The sequence below is a fragment of the Marmota flaviventris genome, chromosome 18 (assembly GCF_047511675.1).
Source record: "Marmota flaviventris isolate mMarFla1 chromosome 18, mMarFla1.hap1, whole genome shotgun sequence".
In the NCBI taxonomy this organism is placed as follows: Eukaryota; Metazoa; Chordata; class Mammalia; order Rodentia; family Sciuridae; genus Marmota; species Marmota flaviventris.
Window position 1 is genome coordinate 14,082,735 of NC_092515.1, and position 26,948 is coordinate 14,109,682.

A 26,948-nucleotide genomic window follows, 5' to 3' on the forward strand; every position below is an offset into this window, starting at 1 on the left:
TTGAAAAAAAATTATCACTTAACCGAGACCCTATAAAGACTCACAGCTGACACCAGAGCTCAAACAGTGGAGGTCACTGGGCAATGGGATAATATCTTCAAAATACTCAAAAAGTCAAGCAAGAAGCCTCCATCCAGGAAAGTTTTCAAAAATAAAGACAAAATAATGCCAGGTGTAGGGGTGCATACCTATAATCCCAGAAACTCAGAAGTCTGAGGCAGGAGAATCGTGAGTTCAAAGCCAGCTTCAGCAATTTAGGCCCTAAGCAACTTAGTGAGACCTTGTCTCGAGGTAAAATATAAAAAGGGCTGGGGGTGTGGCTCAGTAGTTAAGTGCTCCTGGGTTCAATCCCTGGTACCAATAAGTAAATGAATAAAGAAATCAGATAAAATAATATGTTGGGAGTAGTGGTACACACCTGTAAACCCAGTGATTTGCTGAGGCAGGAGGATTGCAAGTTAGAAGCCAGCCTCAGCAACCTAGCAAGGGGCAAAGCGACTTAGCTGAGACTCTGTCTAAAAGAAATTTTTTTTCTTAAAAAAAATAAAAAAATAAAAGTCTGGGGATGTAGCCTCAGTCGTAAAGCATCTACGGGTTCAATCCCCATTACCAATTAATTAATTAATTAATAGTAATGAATAAAAATTGTAAAAAGACTCTCTCAGATAATAAAAAACCGAGACAATTGTTGCTTCCAGGTCCCTCTTACAGAAATTACAAAAGGAAATTCCTCAAGTGAAATCAAGTGACCCCAGATGGTAATTTGAATACACCTGAGAAAACAAAGGGCACTGCTAAAGATAATTATGCATTTTTTTTGTACCAGGAATTGAAACCAGGGGTGCTTAACCACTGAGCCACATCCCCAGTCTTTTTAAAATTTTTATTTAGAGAAAGGCCTTGCTAAGTTACCTATGGCCTCATTAAGTTGCTGAGGCTGGCTTTGAACTTCTGATCCTCCTGCCTCAGCCTCTCGAGTCACTGGGATTACAGTAATACACCACTGTGCTCAGCTCAAGTCATTTAAAATATAGATCAATGAGGGATGGATAGATAGATGGATTGATAGCAAGCTGCAGTGCAGCATTAATACAACATTATATGATTATCTATCTATGGTATTGCTGGGTCTCTAACTATACATGTAACGTGGCTGGATCTTCATAGTAACTGTTGGGTCTATATATAATTGCCACAAAGACATACCCTCCAGCAAAGCTGAATTGGGCTAAGGAAAGGACCCTAAATGGTAACTAGAAATGAACAATAGCAAGTGAAGAGAATCAGAAATGATAAGAAAGTTAATATAACGAAAGTCATAAATGTACTCATGCTCTCCTTTCCTCCCTGGGGCTCTTTAAAAGACATACAATTGTGAATATTTGTTCAGTTTTATGACCTGATTCTAGAATCCAAAATAAACCTAATGTTCATGCCTCTGTCTTTTACAATGAGTTTTCCTATAAAAATCCCTCCATCCTCCCATGACAGGTGACCGTAATCTTGTCATTCCAGTGTAACAGAAATGTCCCCAAACTTCTGATCTCAAGGTGTCTGGATATCAATACCTTCCCTCGGGGAACCTCAGATTCTCATGCAGATTTTCCTTTCCTGATTGCTAAGGAAACTGGCTTCACATTTCTGTGACTAAGGAGTCTTTCCAGTGGCTTTACAAAAGACAGGAAATCTGATTAAGAGGGTTGGATATTTCTGATGTCCAGGAAAAGAACTAGCCAAGATTAAAAAGAAAAAATCCCCAAGAAAGTGAAACATTAAAATAGCAAAGTGTTTTAAGTCCTGAGGAATATAAAATTAAAAACAAAATACTTTCTAACCTCATCTCAGTTTGCCTCACATGAGAAAAAAAAAACATGATATGATATGCACAGAATATCATGTATTCCTCAAAATAATATAAATGAAAACACACAGCGCTTAACATCTGCCAGGCACTGTTCAAAGCACAGTAAACATATATTTTAATTCATTTTAGTTCTCACATCTCTCTGCAGTAGATAATAGGTATCATTATTTCCATTTCATGGGTGAAGAAACTGAGGTCCTCATTTCCTTAGGGGTGAATCAGTTGCTCGAGGTCAGCTCGTTAGAAGTTGCAGAGGCAAGAGCTGGGTCACCTATAATCCCAGCTACTGGAGGCTGAGAAAGGAGGATTGCAAATTCAAGGTCAGCCCGTGGGACCTAGAGAAATCCCATCTCAAAATAAAATGAAAAGGGACTGGGGCAATAGCTCAGTGGTAAAGTACCCCTAGATTTCTTTTCTGTTTTTGCAGGGGGCTAGGGGGCTGCGAACTGAGGATTGAACTCAGGGGCACTCAACCACTGAGCCACATCCCCAGCCCTATTTTGTATTTTATTTAGAGACTGGGTCTCGCTGAGTTGCTGAGGCTGGCTTTGAACTCAGATCCTCCTGTCTCAGCCTCCTGAGCTGCTTACAGGTGTACCCCTGGATCTCAATCAGAAAGAAGAATGAATGAAAAGGAAGGAAGGAAGAAGGGAGGGAAAGACAAGAAGAGGAAGGAAGGAGAAGAGAAAGAGACGGGGAGGGAAGGAAGAAGAGAGGAGGAGGGAAAGGAAGTTAGTTGCCAAGACAAGACTCTTACCCAGGCTCACGGGCCATGGCCCTCACCCTCAGCCACCATGGTGACAGAGGAAAGAGAGGAGTCGTGCAGGGAGCAGGGGGAAGCCCTTCCTGACACTTCCCCTGAGGCCTGGAGCAGAGCGCACCAGACCTTGTCATTCCCTTCCCCAAGCACTGCCGGCTCCAGATCTGCCTCCCCCTTTAACCCTGGGGCTGAAAACTGTCAAAGGGCACATACTGTAAAAGTCATTTGCGGCTGGGGCTGGGGCTCAGTGGCAGAGCACTTGCCTCGCAGGTGTAAGGCACTGGGTTCGATCTTCAGCACCACATAAAAATAAGACAAATAAAATAAAGGCATTCAGTTCATCTACAACTACAAAAAAAGAAAGAAAAAAAAAATCAGATGGCCGGTGGAGGGCTCCACCCTAGGACTTCGCTGTCCACTGACAGCAAAGCGCCCGGGTTTCCCGTCCATCAGGCACGTGCTCAACTTAAAAGGAACACGGTTCCTGAAGCCGACAGTGGAGTCTAAAAAGGCAGGAGACCAGGTTGTTACGCACAATCCTCCCATGGTGTAGCCCCGTCTGAACACACAGAGGGAACAGCCCGGAAAACAGGGACACGTTGCATTTGGAAAGTGCAAGAAAACTCTTTTTTTTCAATAAATACTCTGTCTTAAAACGGACAAAAATGTCTACAATAATCAGAGGCATTGAGGAATTGTTTCAGCTAGTAACATTTCTAAGGCTCTTTGGGGGGATACTTTTTTTCCCAAAGTAAACTTTTAATTTTAGAATTGTTTAGACTTACGGAAAATTTAAGAAGATACATAACAATCAAAAGTCACACAATTCGAATTTAACTGAACGTATGGAAGAAGTGGCCCTTAGGATCATTGAGTGCCTTTCTTAGATCTTTAATTCCCTTTGCAATTTCTTCCTCGCTTACTAGTCTAGCCGAATTTCCTGCTTGTTCATATACCCATTATTGATATTAATACTTGCATGCAGAATTCCCTTATTTATTTATTTATTTATTTACTTACTTACTTACTTACTTACTTATTTATTTTGGTATACAATCTTTTTTTGTTGTTTTCGTTTTTAAATCTTGTTCCCGGCTGGTGGCCCAGGAATCCAGCCTCGCTCCTGATTGGACATCAAGGGTAAGGGGCGGGTCTTGGGCGCTGAGTGACTTGCGGGAAACATCAGGGAATTTGGACACGACAGCTTCTCGGAAAGTGGGCCTGGGCGACTGGGCGACTGCCGGTTGATTCGTCTTCTACCGACCCGTTTGGGGACCTGGGAAGCGGGGTCCCCGTGCTCACCGAAGAGGAGTGCTGCCCCTCGGCAGGAGAGGGCTCCGAGGACCGCAGTCGAGAACCCACTCATGTCGTATGCGAGTGGCGCCCCCTGGAGACCAAAAGGGGATCGTGACCCTGGAGTTGGGCAACTGGGCAACAGCCTGGCAGTAGTGTCCCTATTTCAAAAAGTGCTTTTAAGAATCCTTCAGGGTTTTTTTCTTTCCAAAAACCAGGCGGGGGCAGGTCTTTGGTCAGGCACACCTGCCCCGGGGATGGAGCACCTTTGGAAGTGCTAGATTGCCTCCAGCCTCAGAAGGCTTGGGAACAAGTGCACTTGATGTTGCCCTCATTCTCCTCTTGGGCCTTTCTTTCCCTGTCTCCTCATCCCCCCATATTTCCACGTCAGAGTAAATGATCCAGTGTCCCGAGGAAAAATATAGAAACCGGCAATTTTCTCATGGACCCTGGGCCCAATTCCACATGTCAGCTAGGTTCCTCAGAGCCAGACTCAGGCTCTCATTAGTGAAAGGATTTCCCCAGCCCCGGGGGTGACACTGTTCCGGAGCCGTCTCCCAGGAGATGGCCTGGGCTCTGTGGAAACCGCCTTTATGACGGGAGTCCTGGCAACATCCAATGAGTGCTGAGAATTTCCCACGGAGCAGATGAGCATCAAAATTTAGTCTGACCTAGGACAAATGTTCTGGTCCACTGAATTCTACACTAGAGACATGAATAAATTAATAAACAGACTCCTTTCTCACTCAGAGACTGATAACACCCTTCCTGGAAATCCCAGGAATAGAATCTTTGTAGAAATGGACCTGCTTCACTACCTGTGGGCACTTTGATCAGAATTTGTCCCCGAAAGTTGACAAACTTTAGGCTTTCATATTAGGTTTGGAACTACTGAATTTTTCTCAGAACTATTTATTTGGCATTTAAAAATTCCCCTTGGGCTGGGGCTGTGACACAGTGGCAGAGCGCTTGCCTAGCATGTGGGAGGCACTGAGTTTAATCCTCAGCACCACATAAAAATAAATAGAATAAAGGTATTGTGTCCATCTACAACTAAAAGAATTTTTAATTATTCTTATTTTTCTGTAATAAAAATATCTGTATATATTTATCAACATAAATAACACACTGTAAACTGCACATGTTTAAAATATAATACTTTTTAGCTGAGAATTTCCTACAGAGCAAATGAGCATCAAAATTTAGGCTGCTTATTGAGATATAATTCACCTACCATAAAGTTCACCCTTAAAAGTGTACAAAAGTCTGTAACAAGTGCTGATTTTAAGTTTTTTTTAAAAGGTTTTAATACTACAGGGTTAAGTAGGAATTTGAATCGACAGTTAAAGTAATGTCTCTGGGCTTTTCTTACTGGATTTTAGTGTCCTTAAGGGTTTTGTGTTGTGATCAAAGCAAAAATAAAATGCTGTATAAAAATAACAAATTCCAGCAATGATTAATACTCAGATCTGTACCTCTTAATAAAGAGCATCTTCAGCTAATTAGCCCTGCCAAACTATGTATAGAGGAAATTCTTCAAGTATTAGATTTGAAAATAAATGCTTCTGCTTAACAGAACTGATATATTGAAACAATGTATCATGAAGAGGTAAATCGTATTAGGCATCACCATAACTATACAGAAAACATAGACTTGAGTATAATCAAAATGCTAAGAAGTTTCATATGGCCTTGTATGAAAGGAATTTTAATGTTAATAAATGTTTTCCACTTGAAAAAATAAAATGTCCGATTCCATAGCTTTTTATGTATTCCCAGAGTTGTGCAACCATCAGCAAAAATTCCAGAACATTGTCTGCTCTTCAAAAGAAACCTCATACCCAGCAGCCACTCCCCGCACCCCCTCCAGTCAGCTTCTAGAAACCACTAATCAGTCTCTGTGGATTTGCCTCTTCAGCATATTTCATATAAATGAAATCATACAACATACAGCTAAAGTGTAAGCTTTGGTGAATTCTTACATACGACACATGTGAAAGCATCCCTATAATTAAGATAATGAAAACTTATACTTCTGTTATAGACATTTGAGAACTTTACAGAACCTAAGGGCATTCACTCCAGAAGAAATGGAGACAGAATTCCATGACTCCTTGCATCTAGTTTGCTCCTTGTGTTTTCTAGGGATATTTCACTCAACCTTTGCTGGAATAAAGGTGGTCAGGGACCCTCTTGAATCCTGCATGTATCAGACAAAGGATTTGGGCAAACCAAAGATTTTACATCCAACAGAGTTTTACTTCAAGTGCAAAAGCCATGGGCCAATAGTTTTGCCCTTGAAGTAGCTTTTGGAATACTCTAGATGTTATGTTTCTTGGGGTGGGAACTACCAAAGGATAAACTTCGCAACTAGGAAGTGGACGGTGAAGGGGCCATGAGCAATGAACCTATTAATTTGAAGCCCAAAGAAGGGCAGAGTTTCAACAGCTGGATCCAATGGTGCATTTGTGATTTGGGTGGGAGTGGAGAGGAAAGAAAATGACAGTAGAACAAACTTGTCAATTACTTATATTAACTATTGGGAGCCAACGGTATCACTTATGGTTATTTGTGCTGAAATAGAACAAATAAAAGCTTATTGATGAGAACAAAGGTGTCTTCTCCAGAGCCCAGTTGTGCCTGGGCAGTGGGGCCGGTTGTGGGAAGGCCAAAGAAAGTGTGTGGAGACGGCGAAGGAGACTTGAATTTCTTGGGGAAGGAGATCAGAGACATGAGAGACTGCTCCAAAAAGAGATCCGCAGCCACAGGCTGAAAGCTAGCACCTCTGTCCCTAAAGGACTCTGCCAAGGTGTGCTTCCTCCCCCTCATAGCCACCAGCTGGACAAGTGACAGGTATCGTTTCCACAGTGCCCTCCATTCTGTGCTAGTCCCCACTGAGAGAGGGCTTTTATAGGTGAGGGTGCAGAAGCAGTGACGTCATAGCACTCGCTTGCCAAGTTTGCTGATCCGACCAGCATCCCAAGGACCAGTTGTCCCCGTGAACATGCAAGAAAGTTGCTTTCCACAGCGAGCACTGATGTGCCCTGGTTCCCATGAGCATGAGCGAGAGTCGGTGTCCTTCAGGATAAAGTGCATCTGGACACCCCAGCCCAGGCTCGCTGTCACGGTTTGTTAAACCTGGCCAGGTTTTCAGGAACAGAAAGAGGACATTCAGGGATATGGGGTTTTACTGTCCCCCTTTTCTTTAGGGATGATACAAATATAAATATTGAGATCACACACAGAGTTGAATGTTGGGCCAGGAGGGAAGAGAAGAAGGGATCAGAGGCCAGGTTCATCATCACCACAAGGGACAGAGATGAGCAGGTACTGTCTGTAGTCATGAAAGGTCACAGGGATTATGAAAAAATATCCTGAAGGCTTCCAGGAGAACACAACATCAGAAAAGTCCAATGCAAATAAACGATTCGAAGGATTCAGACTACTTAGGTAAGGAGTGAACACAGGAGACTTCTAATGTTCTCACCACACATACAAAATGGACAGAATGAAAAAGAAGGAGGGAAGGAGAAAAGGATGATAATGAGGGGTGGATATGTTAATTGGTTTGCATACGATTATTTTCATAATATCTCTGTATATTAAAATATCACATTGTACACCTTGAAAATATACAATTTTGTTAAGTATCTGGCGAAAAAAAAACTGCTTTTCTTTACAAAGAAAATTTATATGAAATAACAGAAATTAGATCCAGGGAAGGGAAAGGGCAAGCCCTGGGGAGTGACCGATAAATTGTGGGTTTGTGAGAATGTGGCCCGATGGTTCCACCCTGAGGCCCAGTTGTAATGCCCCATTAAAGATTTACTCAATTAGAATATTTTCTAGATAGGATTAAAAAATAAATCTGCTCAACTGTGTGCTACATAGAGAAACAGCAAAGTTAAGTGTATTGTAAATGCTGAAAATAGAAAGATAGGAAATGATACACAGGTACAAGAAAATAAAAATAAATCATGGTATCTTTTTCATATCAGAAAGAGTGATGTTCAGGTTCAAAAGCATTAAGTGAGGGGAGAAAGTACTCTTCATAAAATCACAGGGTCTAATTCATAGAAAGGGCATAGTAGTTATGATCATGTGTCAAAATAATAACAGAAATATTCATGAAGCAGCAATTTGGGGAATGAATGAGAATTAGAAACGGGAGTAGTTCAGGCCTTGAATTCACCTGTGTCCATGAGTGACTAAGGAACCAACCAGTTAGCCTCCTGGGGCTCTTCCAGGGGCCCTCTGGTCTTTAATGGGAAGAGCATCAGAGTCCAGCAGGTCACAGGATAGGGGCTGAGGGACTCCATAGTGTTAAGATGCCCTTGGGTTCCTGAGGAGAGCAGCCAAAGTCACTACCAATCTCAAGTACATTCCCCAGGAGGTCTCCTGTGTGAAGCTGCCAAGTGTGGACTCTGCTGATGGGAGACTCCGGTGGCTGCCAGCAGGGGGCGCGAGTGACCAGGTTTCCTCCTGTGCAAGGCTAGGGTCACTGCAAAGTGCTGGAACAAAGGTTCTTGGAATTCTACAGAGAGGTGGCTTAGAGTCCCCTCTCTGCTTTCCATCAACTTAGCCTCTCCTGGTCAGAGAAACAAAGAGGTAGACCAGCTCCACTGGCCATCCAGAGAGAAGGAATGTTCTCCCCCATGGATCCAAAAGGTCCGGAGCTAGCAGAGTGCATGGTGCGCACCTGTGATCCCAGCACCTTGGGAGGCTGAGGCAGGAGGATGGCGAGTTCTAAGTGAGCCTGAGCCACTTAGTGTTTTTATTTCTTCTCTGTTTTATAACTGAGCACTTTTTATGTTTTACTTTGAGAGAGGGTCTCACTAAGTTGCCAAGGTTGGCCTCACACTGAGGATCCTCCTGCCTCAGCCTGGTAGCTGCTGAAATCAGACACGAGCCACCTTGCCCAGCCCCGGTCATTCTTTGTCACCACCCCGTGGCTCCCCTTACGTGGTGCATCTTTTCTAACCCCATTAATGGACTGCGGGGTCACCAGTTTCTAAAGTGGGCAGGAGTAGTGGAGGTGGTTAGGAAGGTCGATGCCACTGGCCCTGGAGAGGGGAGCTGCCCAGGGCACCCGTGTGGGTGAAGCTGCCTTGTGTCCCTTTCAGCGTGTGAAAAAGAGAAAGTAAAAGAAAGGGAGACCGAAGCAGCCCTCACAGGATCGGATCTATGAGGCTTTCCTTATTAAGCAGCAGAGTGTCACATTTCCCAGAAAGATAATGGCCATTGGTCAGAGTCAGGGTCTGAGTTTTACAGGGTTCAGGGGATTCTGCTTGAACCATAGCAGAACATGGTGGTGGTGGTGCGGGGGGCGATCAGGGGCAACAGCTGTGAAAATAATACCGCCAGTCACGGGTGAGGATGAGCTCCATTTCCCCAGAAAGTGAGGTGGAGGCAAGAGTAGAGAGCAAGTTTTATTTCAAGCATAGGAACCCACGGGGCTGGGGATGTGGCTCAAGTGCGGGGTGCTGGGTTCAATCCTCAGCCCCACATAAAATGAAGTTGTTGTGTATGCCCAAAACTAAAAAAAAAAAAAAAAATTAAAAAATTCTCTCTCTAAAAAAAAATAAAATAAATAAAAATTTTAAAAAAAGAATAGGAACCCACACTTCTCCCCAGAGAAGGGGACCCAGAGCTGGTGTCCAGGAAGTGGGAGCTTCCTGCCCCTTTCACACCTCTTAGATTTCCTTTGTTCTCCTGCCCTCTTCTCCCCTTAGCTCTCCCGCTAGTGCATTAAGTGACCAGAGGCCAGTAGCTGGGCCAAATAGTGGGGGGCAGACGGTGGAGTGATCTGGCAGTGAAGTAAAGCCAGGAGGTGTTAATGAACAAGGTGACGACTCCCCTGCAGGGAGGAACAGGTTGGAGCAGGAGCAGGGGGGAGGGTTTGGGAAAAAGCAGGGCTTGATCTTCTTGCCCATCGCCCCACCTAGCTGATGGGACCCAATCATTGATTATCTATCTCAACTGTCTTTTTGTCCCCTAGCTTCAAAAGCTCAGCGCCCATTGTTTTCCTTCTGTCCCTGGGACCGTGATTCTCCTTTTCCCTCTGGGGGTTGTGTTTCGGGATCTTTCCATTTGGATCACAGACCTGTGCAGGGAGCTGTGAATGTTGGTCCACCCTGAATATCAAGAGATTAGCTACCTACATCTCTTCAGTCCATCAAGCTAATGGCAAGAGATATCTGTCCAGGCTTCTGGGATCCTCCTCCCCAGATATGTGGTACATTTTGATGAATTGGTCCATGTCCAGGGTCGTGTTGGCCCAAGGACTATCGGAAACCCTCAGACATATATCCTTTAAGTCAGGAGGCAGACAGTCCCTCTCTGAATCCAACACAGGCTGCCCAAGCCCAGAAGACCTGGGTACATCATCGTCCTGGTGATGGGTAGTGGCAGAATTCCATGGGACACGGTTCTCTGCGGTGACAGGTGAGGGGGACACCACCTCATTCTCTTCAGTATTCTGGGTAGAGGGTCCTGGCAACACCCCTGGCTCCATTTCTTGCTGCTGCTTTTTCCACTTTACTCGTTGGTTTTTAAACCACGTCTGAGAGCAGAGAGGAAAGGGTGAAAAAAGATCTGAGTCAGCCATAAAGAAGAATGAAATCGTGGCACATGCTGGTCAATGGATGGCAGGCACTGGAGTCGATCGTGCTAAGTGAAATAAGCCAATCCCCCCAAACAAATGGCCGAATGTTCTCTGATGTGTGGGTGGTGACTCACAACAGGCCCAAGACAGAGGTAGTGGAGGTTGGCTGGACTGGACAGGGTGGAGTGGGGGAAAGGAGGAGGGATTGGAGTGGGACAGACAGTGGAATGAGTTGGCCATGGCTTTCCTGGGTTCATATGTGAATACGCGACCAGTGCAACCCCACAAGAATGGGAAGTTAGACTCCATGTAGGTGGGACATGTCCAAATACATTCTACTGTCCTGGATAACTAAAAAGAATGAGTTTTTAAAAAGAAAGAAAATGTAGTTGAGCGCAAAGGGGCGCCCTCATGTTCCTCAGTGAGATTTTTGCCCACATTGCCTCTGTTGCTGGTTATCTGAAAAGGGAAGTTCTTTCTACCTGTCCTCTGTCCTGTGGCCCGGAGGGTGCCGAGGGGTTACACTAGCAATGGGTAGAAGAGGGCCCAGTGTCTCGTTTCACAGCTAGAATACTCAGGGTCACTCCAGGTGAACTGGGCTGCACGAAATCATCACACAGAGACAGAGATACCTTTTCCTTTGGGTCCTGGGATGGCTCTTCTGAACTTAGAGGTGGGTAGAAAGAGAGATGAACCCTTTTATAGGGGAGAAGCCATTCAAATGAGGCAAGGGGTCAGGTTTCAGGGGTTGAGTCTAGCTTAGTGATGTCCACTGTCAGCAGGTTGACTGACATCTAGGAAGGCCACACCCAAAGTCAGAGCAGGAGAAGGGGACACACAGAGGGCATTTCCATGGAACATTCTATCCCAAACAGGGCAAAGGGGTAGGATTACAAAAGAATAGGTGAGTGTCGCTCAACCCCAGGGGTATGGCTACTCAGAAGGCTGGCCTTGCTATCCGAGTGGGAAAAGACCGAGTCACTACCACGCCAGACTACAGGGACCTTAGATCTCCTAGCGCATCAGGGCTGGAGGGCGTGGTAACTCAGTGTGGCTCCCCTCAGCCCAGCACTCACCCCTAGGGGAGGAGGCCTTAAGTAAAGGGGGGTCCTGTTAGTGATGGCTCCGGTTTTATTTCTCAGAGGAAGCGTTTTGAAGTCCAAGAGTGTGGGGTGGGGTGGAGCTCAGGATGCCCTCATGGGGGAGTCCTGCCCTCAACACTCTGGAGGGACTCAGTGGCAAGGCAGTTAGTTGCACGGCACGGTTATGAACGACCGACTCAGCAGAGCTAGAAATCTGTAAGCTGTCACTTGGGTACAGATTTGAGTGCCAGAAGCTTAGTTCCCGGTGTCATGGCATTGAGAGGTGTACACCCCTCTATGAGGGGGGCCTGATGGGAGGTAATTAGGTCACAGGGCAGGGCCCTCGGAAGAGATGAAGGCCCTTTCTCAGGAAGGGGGTCAGGACTTCCAGCACTGGATTATAGTGGCACCCTCTTCTCCACACACAAAAAAGAAAATCTTAACTGGGTTTCTCCAGACATCCCCACCATGGCTGATTTTAGGACTGTCAGCAAAAGAGTCTCTGCAAAAGAGTTCAGTGTAGACAAACTTCCTATTTTCGTGTCGCCCTGTTTTACTTGGCCACTGGCCGGGAAGATACCAGATACAGAAAGGGCCTTCATCTCTTCTGAGGGCCATGCCTGGTGACCTAAGACACTCCAGGTGCTGGACACCCTGTTACTAGTTTTTCACAAACATGTATCCAGTAGAGTAGTTTGTAGAAATGTGCAGACAAGGCCTCTGGCCTTGGGCTGGGCTTCACAGAAATGTCTACTTTCCTTAGAGGAGAGAAGTTACCACCTGGGCTCCATGGTAACCGCTGGCAGGGGGAGGAAGGAGAGGGGAGGAGAAGCTCCCCCCTTCTCAGGTGCTGTCCTTGAAGGGTTAACTTCCCCAGAACAGTGAGAGAAAAAGCTGCTTTTATGTGAACTTCTGCAGACTGGGAACTTCTGAGCCCCTCCCCTTACATGCTGGGTGTAAAACTCTGAAACTCCCTGAACTCGGGGTTCAGGGGATTGATTGATGACAGCAAAAGCTGTGCCCCCTGAACCTGGCTGCAGCCAAATAAAACTGTGTCCTGCTGTCTTCAGTGCCCTGCCTCGTCTGTCCCTACAACAAGATGACCCTCAGGAACCGGCTGTTGAAAAGTAGGGTCACCTGTTTACCTTCTCACTTGTCTCATCTACACTTTGACCACAAGGGATGAGTGCCATCTGCCACACAGTGAGGTAGCACAAGGCCCTCACAAGACATGGCCACCCATGCCTGGGCTTGACAGTATCCAAAACCATGAACCAAGATGAACCTCTTTTCTTTCTAAATCACCTGAAATCAGGTATTTTGTTTTAGCAACACACAATGGGCTAAGACAACACGGGGACAAACCCATTTAAATGGTAGTATCTGAGATCCAGCCCGAGAGGGGCCTATGTAGCATTGTGGGCCTGGAATCAGAAAGGCCTGGGTCCCAATCAGGCTGTTGTGCTACTAATCCTTGGATGGAAATTCTTTTTTTTTTTAATATTTATTTTTTAGTTGTAGTTGGTGCAATACCTTTATTTCACTTATTTATTTTTTTATGTGGTGCGAGGATCGAACCCAGGGTCTTGCATGTGTGAGGCAAGCGCTCTACCGCTGAGCCACAACCCCAGCCCCTGGAAGGCAATTCTTCTGGGTGAGCTGTGGTGTTCTTGAGACTAAACTATAACATGTTTCACCTCTGTGCTTGCACAAGTCAGTGGTCAATACTCCTATAGCTCAAGAATTAAAACCAAGAATCAATACCTGGGATGGTATTAGCACCAAAACAGACTGGTAGACCAATGGTACAGAAGAGAGGACACAGAGACTAACCCACAAAATTACAAATAGAGGAGTTTCTATCATGGTGGTTGAGGGTGTGAAGGGAGCCCTGGGTCAGGTGTGCTACCTAGAGACAGACACACTCAGGGACAAACCTTGACTACAGCCTCATCAAGATTGAGGGTGGAAGCCAGTTCTGCTACGGTTTCGAAGCTGGGTATCTTGGTCTTCTGGAAAACACTTTTCAGTACTTCCAGTTGCTCTGCTGTGAAGGTCGTGCGGTGCCGGCGAACATGCTGGAAGCTCCCTGCCAGAGAACATCAAAAGGCTTCCATTGAAAACCATCCTCATGTGATCTTCTTGCCTCAAGCTGCCCTGAGGATCGGGAGCTTGGTCTCAAACCTTAACTCACGGAACCACCCCCTCCTTACCATCTTGCTGGAACTCTTCTGCACCCCCAGGAAACCAGTACCAACGTCTTCTGAGCAGGGTGTATTTTCAAGCCACAAGTGGCTTTTTAAAAAAATCATTTTCCTAAGTTGCATGGCCTGGTGACACATCCTTGTAGTCCCAGCTACTAGGGGAGGCTGAGGCTAGAGGATTGCTTGAGTCCAGGGGTTGGAGGCCAGCCTGGGAAACAGTGAGACCATCTCAAAATCAAAGGCATTTCTGTATATCAATGACAAATCCTCTGAGATGGAAATTAGGAAAACTACCCCATTTACAATAGCCTCAAAAAAAAAAAAATACTTGGGAATCAACTTAATGAAAGAGGTGAAGGATCTACACAATGAAAACTACAGAACCCTAAAGAAAGAAATCAAAGAAGACCTTGGAAGATGGAAAGATTGACCTTGCTCTTGGATAGGCAGAATTAATATTATCTATTAATATTATTCTACCAAAAGCAGTATACAGATTTAGTGCAATTCTGATCAAAATCCCAATGGCATTCCTCATAGAAATAGAAAAAGCAATCATGAAATTCATCTGGAAAAATAAGACACGAAGAATAGCTAAAACCATCCTTAGCAGGAAGAGTGAAGCAGGTGGCATCACTATACCAGATCTTAAACTATACTACAGAGCAGTAGTAACAAAACAGCATGGTATTGGCACCAAAATAGACTGGTAGACCAATGGTACAGAATAGAGGACACAGAGACTAACCACAAAATTACAATTATCTTATATTAGACAAAGGCGCCAAAAACATGCATTGGAGAAAAGATAGCCTCTTCAACAAATGGTGCTGGGAAAACTGGAAATCCATATACAATAAAATGAAATTAAACCCCTATCTCTCACTGTGCACAAAACTGAACTCAAAATGGATCAAGGACTTAGGAATACAACCAGAGACCCTGCATCCAATAGAAGAAAAAGTAGGCCCTAATCTCCATCATATGGGATTAGGCCCCGACTTCCTTAATAAGACTCCTACAGTGCAAGAATTAAAACCAAGAATCAATACATGGGACGGAATCAAACTAAAAAGTTTCTTCTCAGCAAAAGAAACAATCTGTGAGGTGAGTAGAGAGCCTGCATCTTGGGAGCAAGCTTTACCCCTCAAACATCAGATAGAGCACTAATCTCTAGGGTATATAAAGAACTCAAAAAACTAAACACCAAAAAAATAAATAACCCAATCAATAAATGGGCCAAGGACATGAACAGACACTTCTCAGAAGAGGATATTCAACCAATCAACAAATATATGGAAAAAAAAGGTTCATCATCTCTAGTAATTAGAGAAATGCAAATCAAAACTACTCTAAGATACCATCTCACTCTAGTCAGCATGGCAGCTATTATAAAGACAAACAACAATAAGTGTTGGTGAGGATGTGGGAAAAAAGGCACACTCATACATTGCTGGTGGGACTGCAAATTGGTGCAGCCATTATAGGAATGGAACCACCATTTGACCCAGCTATCCCTCTCCTCAGTCTATACACAAAGGACTTAAAATCAGCATACTACAGGACACAGCCCCATCAATGTTCATAGCAGCACAATTCACAATAGCTAAACTGTGGAACCAACCTAGATGCCCTTCAGTAAATGAATGGATTTTTTAAAATGTGGCATTTATACACAATGGAATATTACTCAGCAATAAAAGAGAATAAAATCATGGCATTTGCAGGTAAATGGATGCAGTTGGAGAAGATAATGCTAAGTGAAGTTAGCCAATCCCCTGCCCCCCCAAAAAATGGTGAATGTTTTCTCTGATATAAGGTGACTGACTCATAGTTGGGTAGAGAGAGGGAGCACGGGAGGAATAGATGAATTCTAGATAGAAATAAAACCAATTAAAAAACGTTTTTTTAAAAAAACTTGTATCAGAAGAGCTAGATACCTCTTTTTGTATGTGAGCATGGTAATACACAAATTTTCTACAATGAAAGTCATTTTAAAGTTTTTCGGAGAAAAGTAAAATATTTATCTCTCCAGACAAGAAATACAGTTCTAAATTCAGTTTTACAAATACAGTCATAAAAGAATACTAATAAATATGACAGCATCAACATTTAAAATATAACTCATAAGTAAATTTAAAAACATAAGCCACAGAGTTCAACAAATGTAAAAGAAAAATTTTTAGTGTCTAGAAGACATCAAAAACATTCTACTTGCAGCCAATTTGGAAAGCAGTATGGAGATTCCTTGTAAAGCTGGGAATAGAACCACCATTTGACCCAGCTATCCCTCTCCTCGGTGTATACACAAAGGATTTAAAAACAGCATACTACAGGGACACAGCCACATCAATGTTTTTTTTTATTATTATTATTTTTATTTTTTGGCGGACACAACATCTTTATTTGTATGTGGTGCTAAGGATTGAACCCGGGCCGCACGCATGCCAGGCGAGTGCACTACCGCTTGAGCCACATCCCCAGCCCCACATCAATGTTTATAGCAGCACAATTCACAATAGCTAGACTGAGGAGCCAACCTAGATGCCCTTCAATGGATGAATGGATAAAAAAAATGTGGCATATATACGCAATAGAATATTACTCAGCACTAAAAAATAACAAGATCATGGCATTTGCAGGGAAATGGATGGCATTAGAGCAGATTATGCTAAGTGAAGTTAGCCAATCCCTAAAAAACAAAGGCCGAATGTCTTCTCTGATATAAAGAGAGTGACTCAAAATGGGGTAGGGAGGAAGAGCATGAGAAGAAGATTATCCCTAAATAGGAAAGAGGTGGGAGGGAAAGGGAGGGAGAATGGGAATTGCACGGAAGATGGAAGGAGATCCTCATCGTTATACAGAATACATGTATGATGATGTGAGGAAAAAAGAAAAAGAAGTGGGTCACATTAGATTGGGTAGAGAGAAGTGATGGGAGGGGAGGGGAGGGGAAGGGGGGAATGAAGAACAGCAGAATAACATAGACTTTATTATTGCTGTGGGTAGATATGTGACTGCATGACCAATGTGACTCTGCAACCTGTACACTCAGAAAAATGAGAAATTATACCCCATCTGATTCAAATGCATGATATGTCAAGATCATTGTACTGTCATGTGTAACTAATTAAAACAAAACAAAACCAACATTCTACTGAGGCTGGGGTTGTAGCTCAGTGGTAGAGCTCTTGCCTAGCACATGTGAAGCAGTGGGTTGGATCCTCAGCACCACATAAAACTGAAATACTGGTATTGTGTCCATCTACAACTAAAAAGATTTTTTAAAAAAGCATTCTATTGGGGGCTGGGGATATAGCTCAGTTGGTAGAGTGCTTGCCTCCCATGCACAAGGCCCTGGGTTCAATCCCCAGCACCACAAAAACAAAAACATTCTACTAATGCTCTGGGGAAGGGGAAACAACTTTTAAAATGATAGCCTTTAAAATAGAGTGAATGAAAAATCAAATAAGAGGCTCAAATGCTTTGGTTAAGAAAGAAATGGAACTGTTCAGAGACGCCTGCCTGACATCCCAGTGGCTCTAGAGGCTGAGGCAGGAGGATTGCAGGTTTGAAGATAGCCTCGGCAACTAAGCAAGGCCCTAGGCAAGTCTCAAAATTAGACACACTAGAGATGTGTCTCAGTGGTGAAGCGCCCCTAGGGGCAACCATGGGTACTGCTACTACCTCCCACAGAAAACATAAGGAAAGGCTTTGGTGTTAGTCCGGGGCACAAAGATTAGCAGTCAAAAGGTCCTGAACTCAGTCCCTATCACAGAAAAATATATAAATAATTTTTAAAAGGAAATTAGATCACGTACCATTTTATACCCATTTTATAGAGATTTCAATGCATGACAGAGGGCTGAGGAGTAGCTCAGAGGTAGTGCTACTGGTGGTTCTGGGTTCATCCCCAGCACCACAAAAGAAAGAAGAACTCTATGCATGACGGGATCAGATATTACACTGCTATTTAACACTCCAGGGGCGCTTGGCCCTTTTTTATTTTTCGTTTTGAGAAAGGATCTCACTAAATTGTCTAGGGCCTTGCTAAATTGCTGAAGCTGGCCTCCAACTTGCAATCTGCCTGCCTCAGCCTCCCGAGTTGCTGGGATTATTACGCTTGGTACCATATACACATATATACGTGGTACCTACTATATAGATAAATAGATAGATACATAGTACCAGGGATTGAACTCAACCACTGAGCTCCATCCCCAGCCCTTTTCTGTATTGTCTTTAGAGACAGGGTCTCACCGAGTTGCTTAAGCATCTCGCTTGGGCCGAGTCTGGCTTTGGATTCGTTCATAATCCTCCTAACTCTGTCCCTGCACCGGCTGGTATTACGCATGCGCCACCGTGCCCAGGTACAATGCGCTGACTCTCACAACTGTCTACCTGGTTTTGCCAAAACCAAGCGCCATCATGAAGCCCCACACCTCTCATCTTGGTTTATCCATAACCAACGGCAACTTCACCCCCGCTTACCTGCCATCGCAGCCTCTGGAAGGGTGGTCGATGTCTCCTCTGCGCACCTTAGACCTCCTAAATTGGTGTGTCTGCTCTACTTGAGAATCTACTTATAAATTTGCATCCAATCAGACCCCTACCCTAACCCTCCCTAATCCCAAACCCTCCAATGATCATTCTAGGATTTTGCTCTTGGCATGGGGCCTGGGCAGAGTGATTGACGACTGATTCCTGACCTCAAGGATTGGAGGAAAACTCATCAAAGCTGTGCAAACAGAAAAGAGAGGAAAATGCCCCCAAATTTCACTCGGGACAAAATGAAAACAAAGGAGTAAATAAATAAGGTGGGGCTGGGGTGGCGCCTCAGTGGTGGAGCGCTCGCCTAGCATGTGTGAGGCCCTGGGTTCGATTCTCAGCACCGCATATAAGTAAAAGAATAGAATAAAGGTCCATCGATGTCATATATATATATATATATATAAACAAGGTGCCGAGGAAAAGAGTACGTTGTCAAGAACGCTGGGACTTGGAAGGTGTCGGAGGGGCTCCGTGCCTGCGCAGCTCTGGGCGAGATCTGGAGCCCCACCGCACAGCAGCTGGGATGCGGGGTCAGGTCCCCAGCCCTGAGCCTTCCCCGGGAGGCAGCGACAGAGGAAGACCTTTCAAGGCCTAATCATAGAGGACCTTCAAGTCTCAGTTAAGAGTTTGCACTGGGGGCAGTTGGAGCCCAGGAAGTGTTTCAATAAGCAGGGGAGCTGAGCCTGCGCATCGCATTTGCGTCTGAAATCGCGCTTCTCGCTGGCCACAGAGCCTCTGAAAGCGGACCTCCACTGGGCTCTGCCAGATTCTGACTTACACCACAGAGAGGAATTTCAGGACCCGTGGGAAGAGGTACAAGCAGAGGCTTATTAAGGAAAGCAAGGAGTTTTATTCAGGAAAACAAACTGTAGAGCAGGTGCAAACTCCAGGGGAAAGGATGTGCAGGTGCTAGAGACCAAGAACTGCTTTTGGAGTCTCAGCCTTTTTTTTTTAATTTATTTTTTTATTTGTATTTTTTATGATACTGGGGGTGGAACCCAATTTTCCACGGAGCTACATATACCCCGGTTATTTTTAGTTTTTCTTTGAATCAGGGTCTTGCTAAATAGCTGAGGCTGGCCTTCCTTGTGATCCTCTTGCCTCAACCTGTTGAGTTCCTAAGATGACAGGTCTGGGCCACCACACCAATCTTCAGGCTTGCTTTATTTATTTATTTGTTGTAGATGGACAAAATGCCTTTTTTATTTATTTTTTTTAGATTTTTTTTTTTTTAGTTGTAGTTGGACACAATACCTTTATTTTATTTATTTATTTTATGTGGTGCTGAGGATCAAACCCAGTGCCTCACATATACTAGGCAAGTGCTCTGCCACTGAGCTACAACCCCAGCCCTGCAGGCTTCTTTTAAAAGAAACTTTGTAGTGGGTCGCCATGACTCATGCCTCCAAGGCCAGCAATTTAGGAGGCTGAGGAAGGAGGAAGTCATGTTTAAAACCAGCCTTGGCAACTTCATGAGGCCCTAGGCAAACTAGCAAGACCCTACCTGAAACAATTAAAGGGCTGGTGTGTAGCTCAGTGATAAAGTGCCCCTGGGTGTTCAATCCTCAGTACCAAAAGAAATCAAATAGAATTTAAATCAATAAAAATAAACCCTTATACAATAATAGCAGAGTTGGAAGAGAAAGTTAAGGAAATGTTCTAAAAGGTAGAAGAAAATAAACAGTTAAAAAAAGAGTTAAAAGACAGGAAAATCAAATCAAATCAAAGATGGTGGCTGGTCTGGGGTATAGCTCAGTGGCAGGACACCTGCCTAGAATGGGTAAGGCCCTGAGTTTGATCCCAGCACCACAAGAAAGGTAGAAATACTAGCTTTACCACTGAGCCACATCCCCAGGCCTTTTTTACATTTTATTTATTTACTTATTTTTAAAGAGAGAGAGAATTTTTTAATATTTATTTTTTAGTCTTCGGCGGACACAACATCTTTGTTTGTATGTGGTGCTGAGGATCGAACCCGGGCCGCACGCATGCCAGGCGAGCGCGCTACCGCTTGAGCCACATCCCCAGCCCTTTATATTTTATTTAAAGACAGGGTCTCACTCAGTTGCTTAGGACCTCACTAAATTGGCTGAGGTTGTCCTTGAACTTGCTGTCCTCCTGCCTTACCCTCCCAATCTCTTGAGATTACAGGTGTGGGCCACCACACTTTGCAAACTCCTTTCTTCTTGTTATCTGTTGAGTTGGTCACTGTGGCCTTTTTTTTTTGTTTGTTTTAAAGATAGAGTGAGAGAGGGAGGGAGAGAGACAGAGAGACAGAGAGAATTTTTTTTAATATTTATTTTTTAGTTTTCGGCGGACACAACATCTTTGTATGTGGTGCTGAGGATCGAACCCGGGCCGAACGCATGCCAGGCGAGCGCGCTACCGCTTGAGCCACATCCCCAGCCCCCACTGTGGCCTTTTATAGTCTAGGATTCCCAGGTGCTGTTCCCAGATTCTGTTTTCTGTTTTGCTTTGCTTTTTAGCAAATGATGGGAAGATGGTTTTAAGCTAAGGGTTCTCAAATTTTTGTGTGCATAAGAATCTGACCTGTGAAAACACAGCATATTGGGCCCCAAACAAAGAGCTTATGCATCAGCCTATCTGGGCTGAGACCTGCAAAAATGCACAAGTTTACAGGTGCAGCAGCTGCTGATGCTGCTGCCTGAGACTACACTTTCAGAATCCCTGTTCGTATCATCCGGGGCCAACCTCTTCATAGGCAGATGAACTGGAGGCCTTAGGTCAATGTAGTACTTCTCACAGGTAATACCAATATCAGGTTTTCATGATTATTTTTACTTTTTTGTTCTTAATTTTAAAGGATTTTTTTTCCTTTAGGACATCATGGATTCTGGAACATTGTAGGAACATCCAATTCTTATTAATTTATTTATTTTGGTATCTGGAATTGAACTCGGGCACTTAACCACTGAGTCATATCCCCAGCCCTTGTCTGTATTTTATTGAGAGTAAGGAAAATGTTCTAAGTTAAAGCGCCTAAAGAGGCTTAGCCATACACCAAGAGACAGGAAAGTTGATTGAAAGACAGATTTACAAACAGCTACAAGGGTCATTTTGAAATAATTGGGGAAATTTAAATAGACGATCAGAAGCTGCTTTTCCTAAAAACACTGACTCTTTGAGCCTGCAGATGCCCAACAGGTAACTTAAAGCAGGACACCACTCGCCATCTCTGCCTTTGTCTGTCTCTTTATTACCTGTCATTGTGGGTCAGGTCTGCTCAGCGCTGCCTGTGGACATTTAATCATTTAAGGAATGTTCATCTAGGGCTGGGGATGTGGCTTAAGCGGTAGCGCGCTCGCCTGGCATGCGTGCGGCCTGAGTTCGATCCTCAGCACCACATACAAACAAAGATGTTGTGTCCGCCGAAAACTAAAAAATAAATACTAAAATTCTCTCTCTCTCTTTAAAAAAAAAAAAAAAAAAAGGAACGTTCATCTAAAATCTGGTCACACAAGATTTATTAGCCTTAAATTTAATTAACCTGTCCCATCTGCCTTTAAGACTGAATACACCAAGATAAGATTAACTAAGATATTTTTAAGATTTATAGGTTTTGTTTTGTTTGTTTTTTTGTTACTGGGTATTGAACTCAGGGGCACTCATCCACTGAGCCACATCCCAGCCCTATTTTGTGTTGAAGAGGATCAGGCAAACGATGACAATGATGGGATGTCCTCATCAGGCTCTCCAGCTCGAGTGCATCCCTGTTCCGGCTGGCTGAATCCCTGTTCATCAGTTCTGTTAATTATAGTAAATTTGGGGGCTTTTGACCCCCCTTGCAATCCTTATCAGCTACCACCAGATCTCTCCAGGACATCATTTACCCCGGGGTCAGAAACACCTGGTCTGGTGGTCTCCACCTTGATCTTCCTGCCTCTCTCTCTTATCAGGCAAGGACAGCCTGCCAGGGGCTTCACTCTGTTTATCAGGGTGGGGGGAAAGTGACTTGTCTGAGATCACACTGGAGGGCTCTGTGGGTGTGCCTGGAGAGACTGCAGGTTTCAAACTGGAGTTTTTTAATTGCAGTTGCTTAGGCTCAGGCCTAAGGCCATCCTCACATGGTGTGTCAAAAATAGAAAGAAAGAAAGAAAGAAAGAAGGAAGGAAGGAAGGAAGGAAGGAAGGAAGGAAAGAAAGAAAGAAGGAAAGAAAGAAAGAAAGAAAGAAAGAAAGAAAGAAAGAAAGAAAGAAAGAAAGAAAGAAATTACAAAACAATGCCTGCTGTCAGATGGCAGAAGGTATTAAGCTAAGCCCCAGAAGGGTAGGTGTAGCTAGAGCACTGTAGGCATCAAAGCCAAACTCCAATCAACTCAGCTGAGTCCCTATCTATCTAGGACAAAATAATAGGGCTCCAATCTCACTGCCTGAGAAGTTAGTCTACTCTGGGGGAAGGAAATTGGGTTTAGAGCATTAAATATGAATGCATTTTTAAAAATACACAAAGAGTGGACCTTGAGGCTTAAACCTATAATCCCAGTGACTCAGGAGGCTGAGGCATGAGGGTCACAAATTCAAGGCCAACCTCAGCAATTTAGCAAGGCCCTAAGCAACTTTGCCACACCTTAACTGAAAATAAAATATGAAATTTTTTAAAGGGCTGGGGACTGGCGTTGCGGCTCAGTGGTAGAGCAGTTGATTAGCATGTGTGAGGTGCTGGATTCCTTCCTCAGCACCACATAAAAATAAATAAATAAAATAAAGGTATGGTAACCATCTACAACTTAAAAAAAAATTAAAGGGCTAGGGATGTGACTCAGTGGCAAAGTTCCCCTGGGTTAAATCCCTGGTACCAAAAAAAATTAAATATAAATTAAAAATCCACAATAACTTCATTCAATAAACAGCAAGCAGGCATGCCAAAAGATTTATTTGCACAAGCAGCTTGTACAGATTAGATTTCTAAAATCTAATTGCAATAAATGAGTGACCTCTAATCTCTGAAATCAGCATTCTGTGATGTTTACTTAGTTAAGGAGAGAACACTCACTTTTCTGTAAGAGTTAATATTTGCTGGGTGCAATACATGCCTGTAATCCCAGTGGCTCGGGAGGCTGAGACAGGAGGATCACCAGTTCAAAGCCAGCCTCAACAATAGCAAGGTGCTAAGCAACTCAGTGAGACCCTGTCTCTAAATAAAATACAAAATAGGGCTGGGGATGTGGCTCAGTGGTCGAGTGCCCTTGAGTTCAGTCCCTAGTACCAACATCCCCCCCCAAAAAAAAGAGTTAATATTTCCTGGGTGTTTATTTACTGAGTGACTGGATGTGGTGGCATGTGCCTGTAATTCCTGCACAGAGACAGGAGGAGCCAGAGACAGGAGGACCCCAAATTCAAAGTCAGCATCAGAGTAGGGACTTGAAGGGACTTCCTCATCACACTGCCTGCTGAGATGGATAGACTAGAATCTGCTGGTCTAGGGATCCACCTGCTTTCTAAAGTTTCAATTTGGTATGTGGCATTTGGCATTGTCACAGGAGAAGGGGTGTCTCCAATGAAGCGTCTGAGGAGTTCCCCGAGAGAAGGGGGACCTTGACTCAGGACCAGAGGCATCCTTGGCATACAGGACAGAAGAGAATTGCAAATCAGGACAGTCAGAGGCATATATATTTTGGAAGTTTATTTGGGAAAGTAGACACAAATTCAAGAATGCACAGGGGGCCATCTCAAAGGGGAGATGTCTTTGGGCGTCAAGCAAGGAGTCCACCTTCAAGGCAGAGTGTGAGCCATCTTGAGAATGAAATAAGGTCCAGCTTTTCTTTTGAAGGAACCTTGGTGAGGAGTGAATATGGGAAGGTGTGTCGGAATGACATCAGCACTGTCATCCCAAGGTAAGTTCTGTGCTCTGGTCAGTCTCTGGAACCATAGGGGGACGTGGTCTTCATTATCTGATCAATTAGATAGTGCCGGATAATTCCCTAATTTACAGCTTCCTGGAGATATGGTATCTCTCTGCTTAATCTCTTTTATCGAGGGTCTAATTAGCAGTGCATAGGCTGAGAGTGGTGGCACGTGCCTGTAATTTGGGCCGCTAGGGAGTCTGAGACCCGGACCCTAAATTCAAGATCAGCCTCAGAGTAAAGGTGGAGTTAGGCAGTTGAGTTTTTTGTCTTGCAAATTTGAAGGATGAAGTCCACCGGACACAAGGGTGAGAGCAACTTTGTAAGAAAAAATAACCCTCACGGTTTCAGCTCTAGGATGAAAATGCAAATAAAGCCAGGATGGAATCAGACCTCCTAGAGATGGACAGGCTGCCTCTCCTTTATTTGGCAGCAAGTCAATTACTCAGGAACCAGAGGGCTCATTTTCTGGGTACAGAAATGGCCCGTGGGTTTGAGAAGGAGTCTGGGTTTTATAGTCTACAATGAGGGTGACTGACACTGGAGACTGTGGACGGAGTATTTGGACAGTCAGGGACCCACTTGTGCAGGTTACAACTTTAACTCAGGAAGGCAGGCGTAAGAAGTCGGAAACTCATTGCTCCTGGGAGAGATAGAAGCTCAGATTTTGAGGGATGAGAACTCAAATCCCGCCCTTTGCTCTTCTCCATTCTCTGGGATTCAGAGTTTCCCAGAGTTTCACTCTTTGCTGTGACTCAGGACTAAACGGCTGTGGGGGAAGGTCAAGGTTCCGACTTAGCATTTCAGTACCTGCCTCCTCCCTGAGGACCCACGGGGGCTGGGAAGGGATGAAAGCTGGCCCTTTCCCTCAGGGCCCACTGTTTCTGGGAAAGGACTTACTTCTGGAAGAGGCTATTTCCCTCCCTTCTCCCCAGCCACACCCTCTTTTCCCCAGGGGCTGCCTTGTAGGAATACTATTTCCATACCCCTCAAAAGTGACAGGATCTTTTAGAATAATAGAAAGCCAAGCTCCCGACAGGGAGGGGCTCCACAGAGGGATGGCAGCTGTGTCCTTGGGCCCAGCACAGGGGGTGGGGGGTGGGACCAATCAAGTTTTTCAAGCTCAGAGCTTAATTAGCCAAATAGAAGTTCAGAATTTCAGTCCCTAAGGAAACCGGCCTCTCCTGGTGGCTTTGGACCTGTCTATTTGAAAGAAGCAGCATTTCCTGTGGGGGTCTATGTGGTGGGCAGTTGCTAGGGGGAAGGACAGGGCAACTGAGGTTGGGCAGCCCTGGTTGCAGCTGTGAGGATCAGAGCAGGTGTTCTAGGTCAGAAGAAGGCCTTGTGACTTACGCTGGCCCGGCCGGAGCGGCAAGTCACAGAGAGTCACAGGATGTCTCTCAGACCTGCTGTCTCCTTTCAGGTGGGCTGATGTCCCCTCCCCTCCTGGCCTTCTCACAAGCCCTTATCCTGGCTGCCTGTGGGAGATCAACTGTCCTGCCTCAGCAACTTAGTGAGGACCTAAGCAACTCAGTGAGACCCTGTCGCAAAATAAAAGATTATGAAAAGGGGCTGGAGGTGTGGCTCAGTGATAAAACACCTCTGGGTTCAGTCCCCCAAACGCAAGCACATCAAAACAGTGCACAGGGCGATTTACAGATTTCTCAGGAATCTGAGAGGAACAGGCCTGCAAACGAGACAGTTTGGAGGGTGACAGGCCTGGAGAAGTATGTGGAACTTCTGAAATAAAATCCTATTTTTTTCCTTCTTCACATCACCTTTCTACCTCCCCCCCCCTTTTGGTACTGGGTTTAAACCCAGATGGGCTTAACCACTGGACCACATCCCCAGCCCTTTGTTGTGTTATGCCAGATTCGTGGGACCCCAGTAGACCTCCAGGAGCCGAATCCGATACAATCACACAAGAGTCGTTATTGCAAGCTCGAGCCTGGAGTCACAACCGTCCCGACGCAGTGGTCCCAGGGAGTGAGTCCTGGTCCTTTGTTCAGTGATATTTTATTGGTTTTGGAGGGATACTGTATGTGTCACAACATCACACAGCAAATCATTTCATACTGCGGGAAAATCAAAAAACAACTCTTCACATTGATTAGCACATTCAATGGCGGGAACAAGTTGGGTAGGGGTGATTGATTAGTACAACAGGGGGATTCCTTTGAACTTATTGGTTTAAGCCACGAGGGGTGTACATGCTAAACTACATGGTTTCACAACATGTTATCAACCACCATTAATTACTGGGGGGTCATCTGGCATCCCAGGTATTTTCCCTGTCTCATGCTGATTGGTGGTTGCTAGGGGTTACTATGGGTCCTCACCTAGCCTAACTGAGTCAGGGACACCTGGCCCCACAGATCTCTCCTGTTATTTGCAGACAAACAACTCAGCAGGGTGGGTATGTGCCTAGGAGTGCTCTGTGGGTTTTTCCAAGAACAAGGGTCATGCCCTCTTCCTTGGACAGGCTGAAGTAAAGGCTGGTTTCTCAAAAAAGGAGTCACATTAGTTTCTTAGTTGTTGTTGTTGTAGATGGACACAATACCTTTATTTTATTTATTTATTTTTATGTGGTGCTGAGGATCAAACCCAGGGCCTCACACACGCCAGGCAAGCGCTCTGCCACTGAGCCACTGTTGTAGGGACAGACGAGGCAGAGCACCGAAGACAGCAGGAAACAGTTTTATTTGGCTGCAGCCAGGTTCAGAGGGC

The 26,948-nt window shown here is 44.6% G+C and overlaps 1 protein-coding gene and 1 long non-coding RNA gene across 2 annotated transcripts; both read right to left on the reverse strand.

Moving 5' to 3' along the window:
* Window positions 1–1,972: 1,972 nt before the first annotated feature.
* Window positions 1,973–3,712, reverse strand: LOC139702757 (uncharacterized). Its single transcript, XR_011705363.1, has 3 exons — window positions 3,661–3,712; window positions 2,838–2,915; window positions 1,973–2,157 (listed from the first exon to the last, which is right to left on the reverse strand). It is a non-coding gene; the product is annotated as an uncharacterized lncRNA (long non-coding RNA).
* Window positions 3,713–10,092: 6,380 nt separating this feature from the next.
* Window positions 10,093–18,305, reverse strand: Leutx (leucine twenty homeobox). Its single transcript, XM_027941190.1, has 3 exons — window positions 18,299–18,305; window positions 13,541–13,692; window positions 10,093–10,479 (listed from the first exon to the last, which is right to left on the reverse strand). Exons 1-3 carry the CDS (start codon window positions 18,303–18,305, stop codon window positions 10,093–10,095), a joined length of 546 nt encoding a protein of 181 aa, XP_027796991.1.
* Window positions 18,306–26,948: the final 8,643 nt, after the last annotated feature.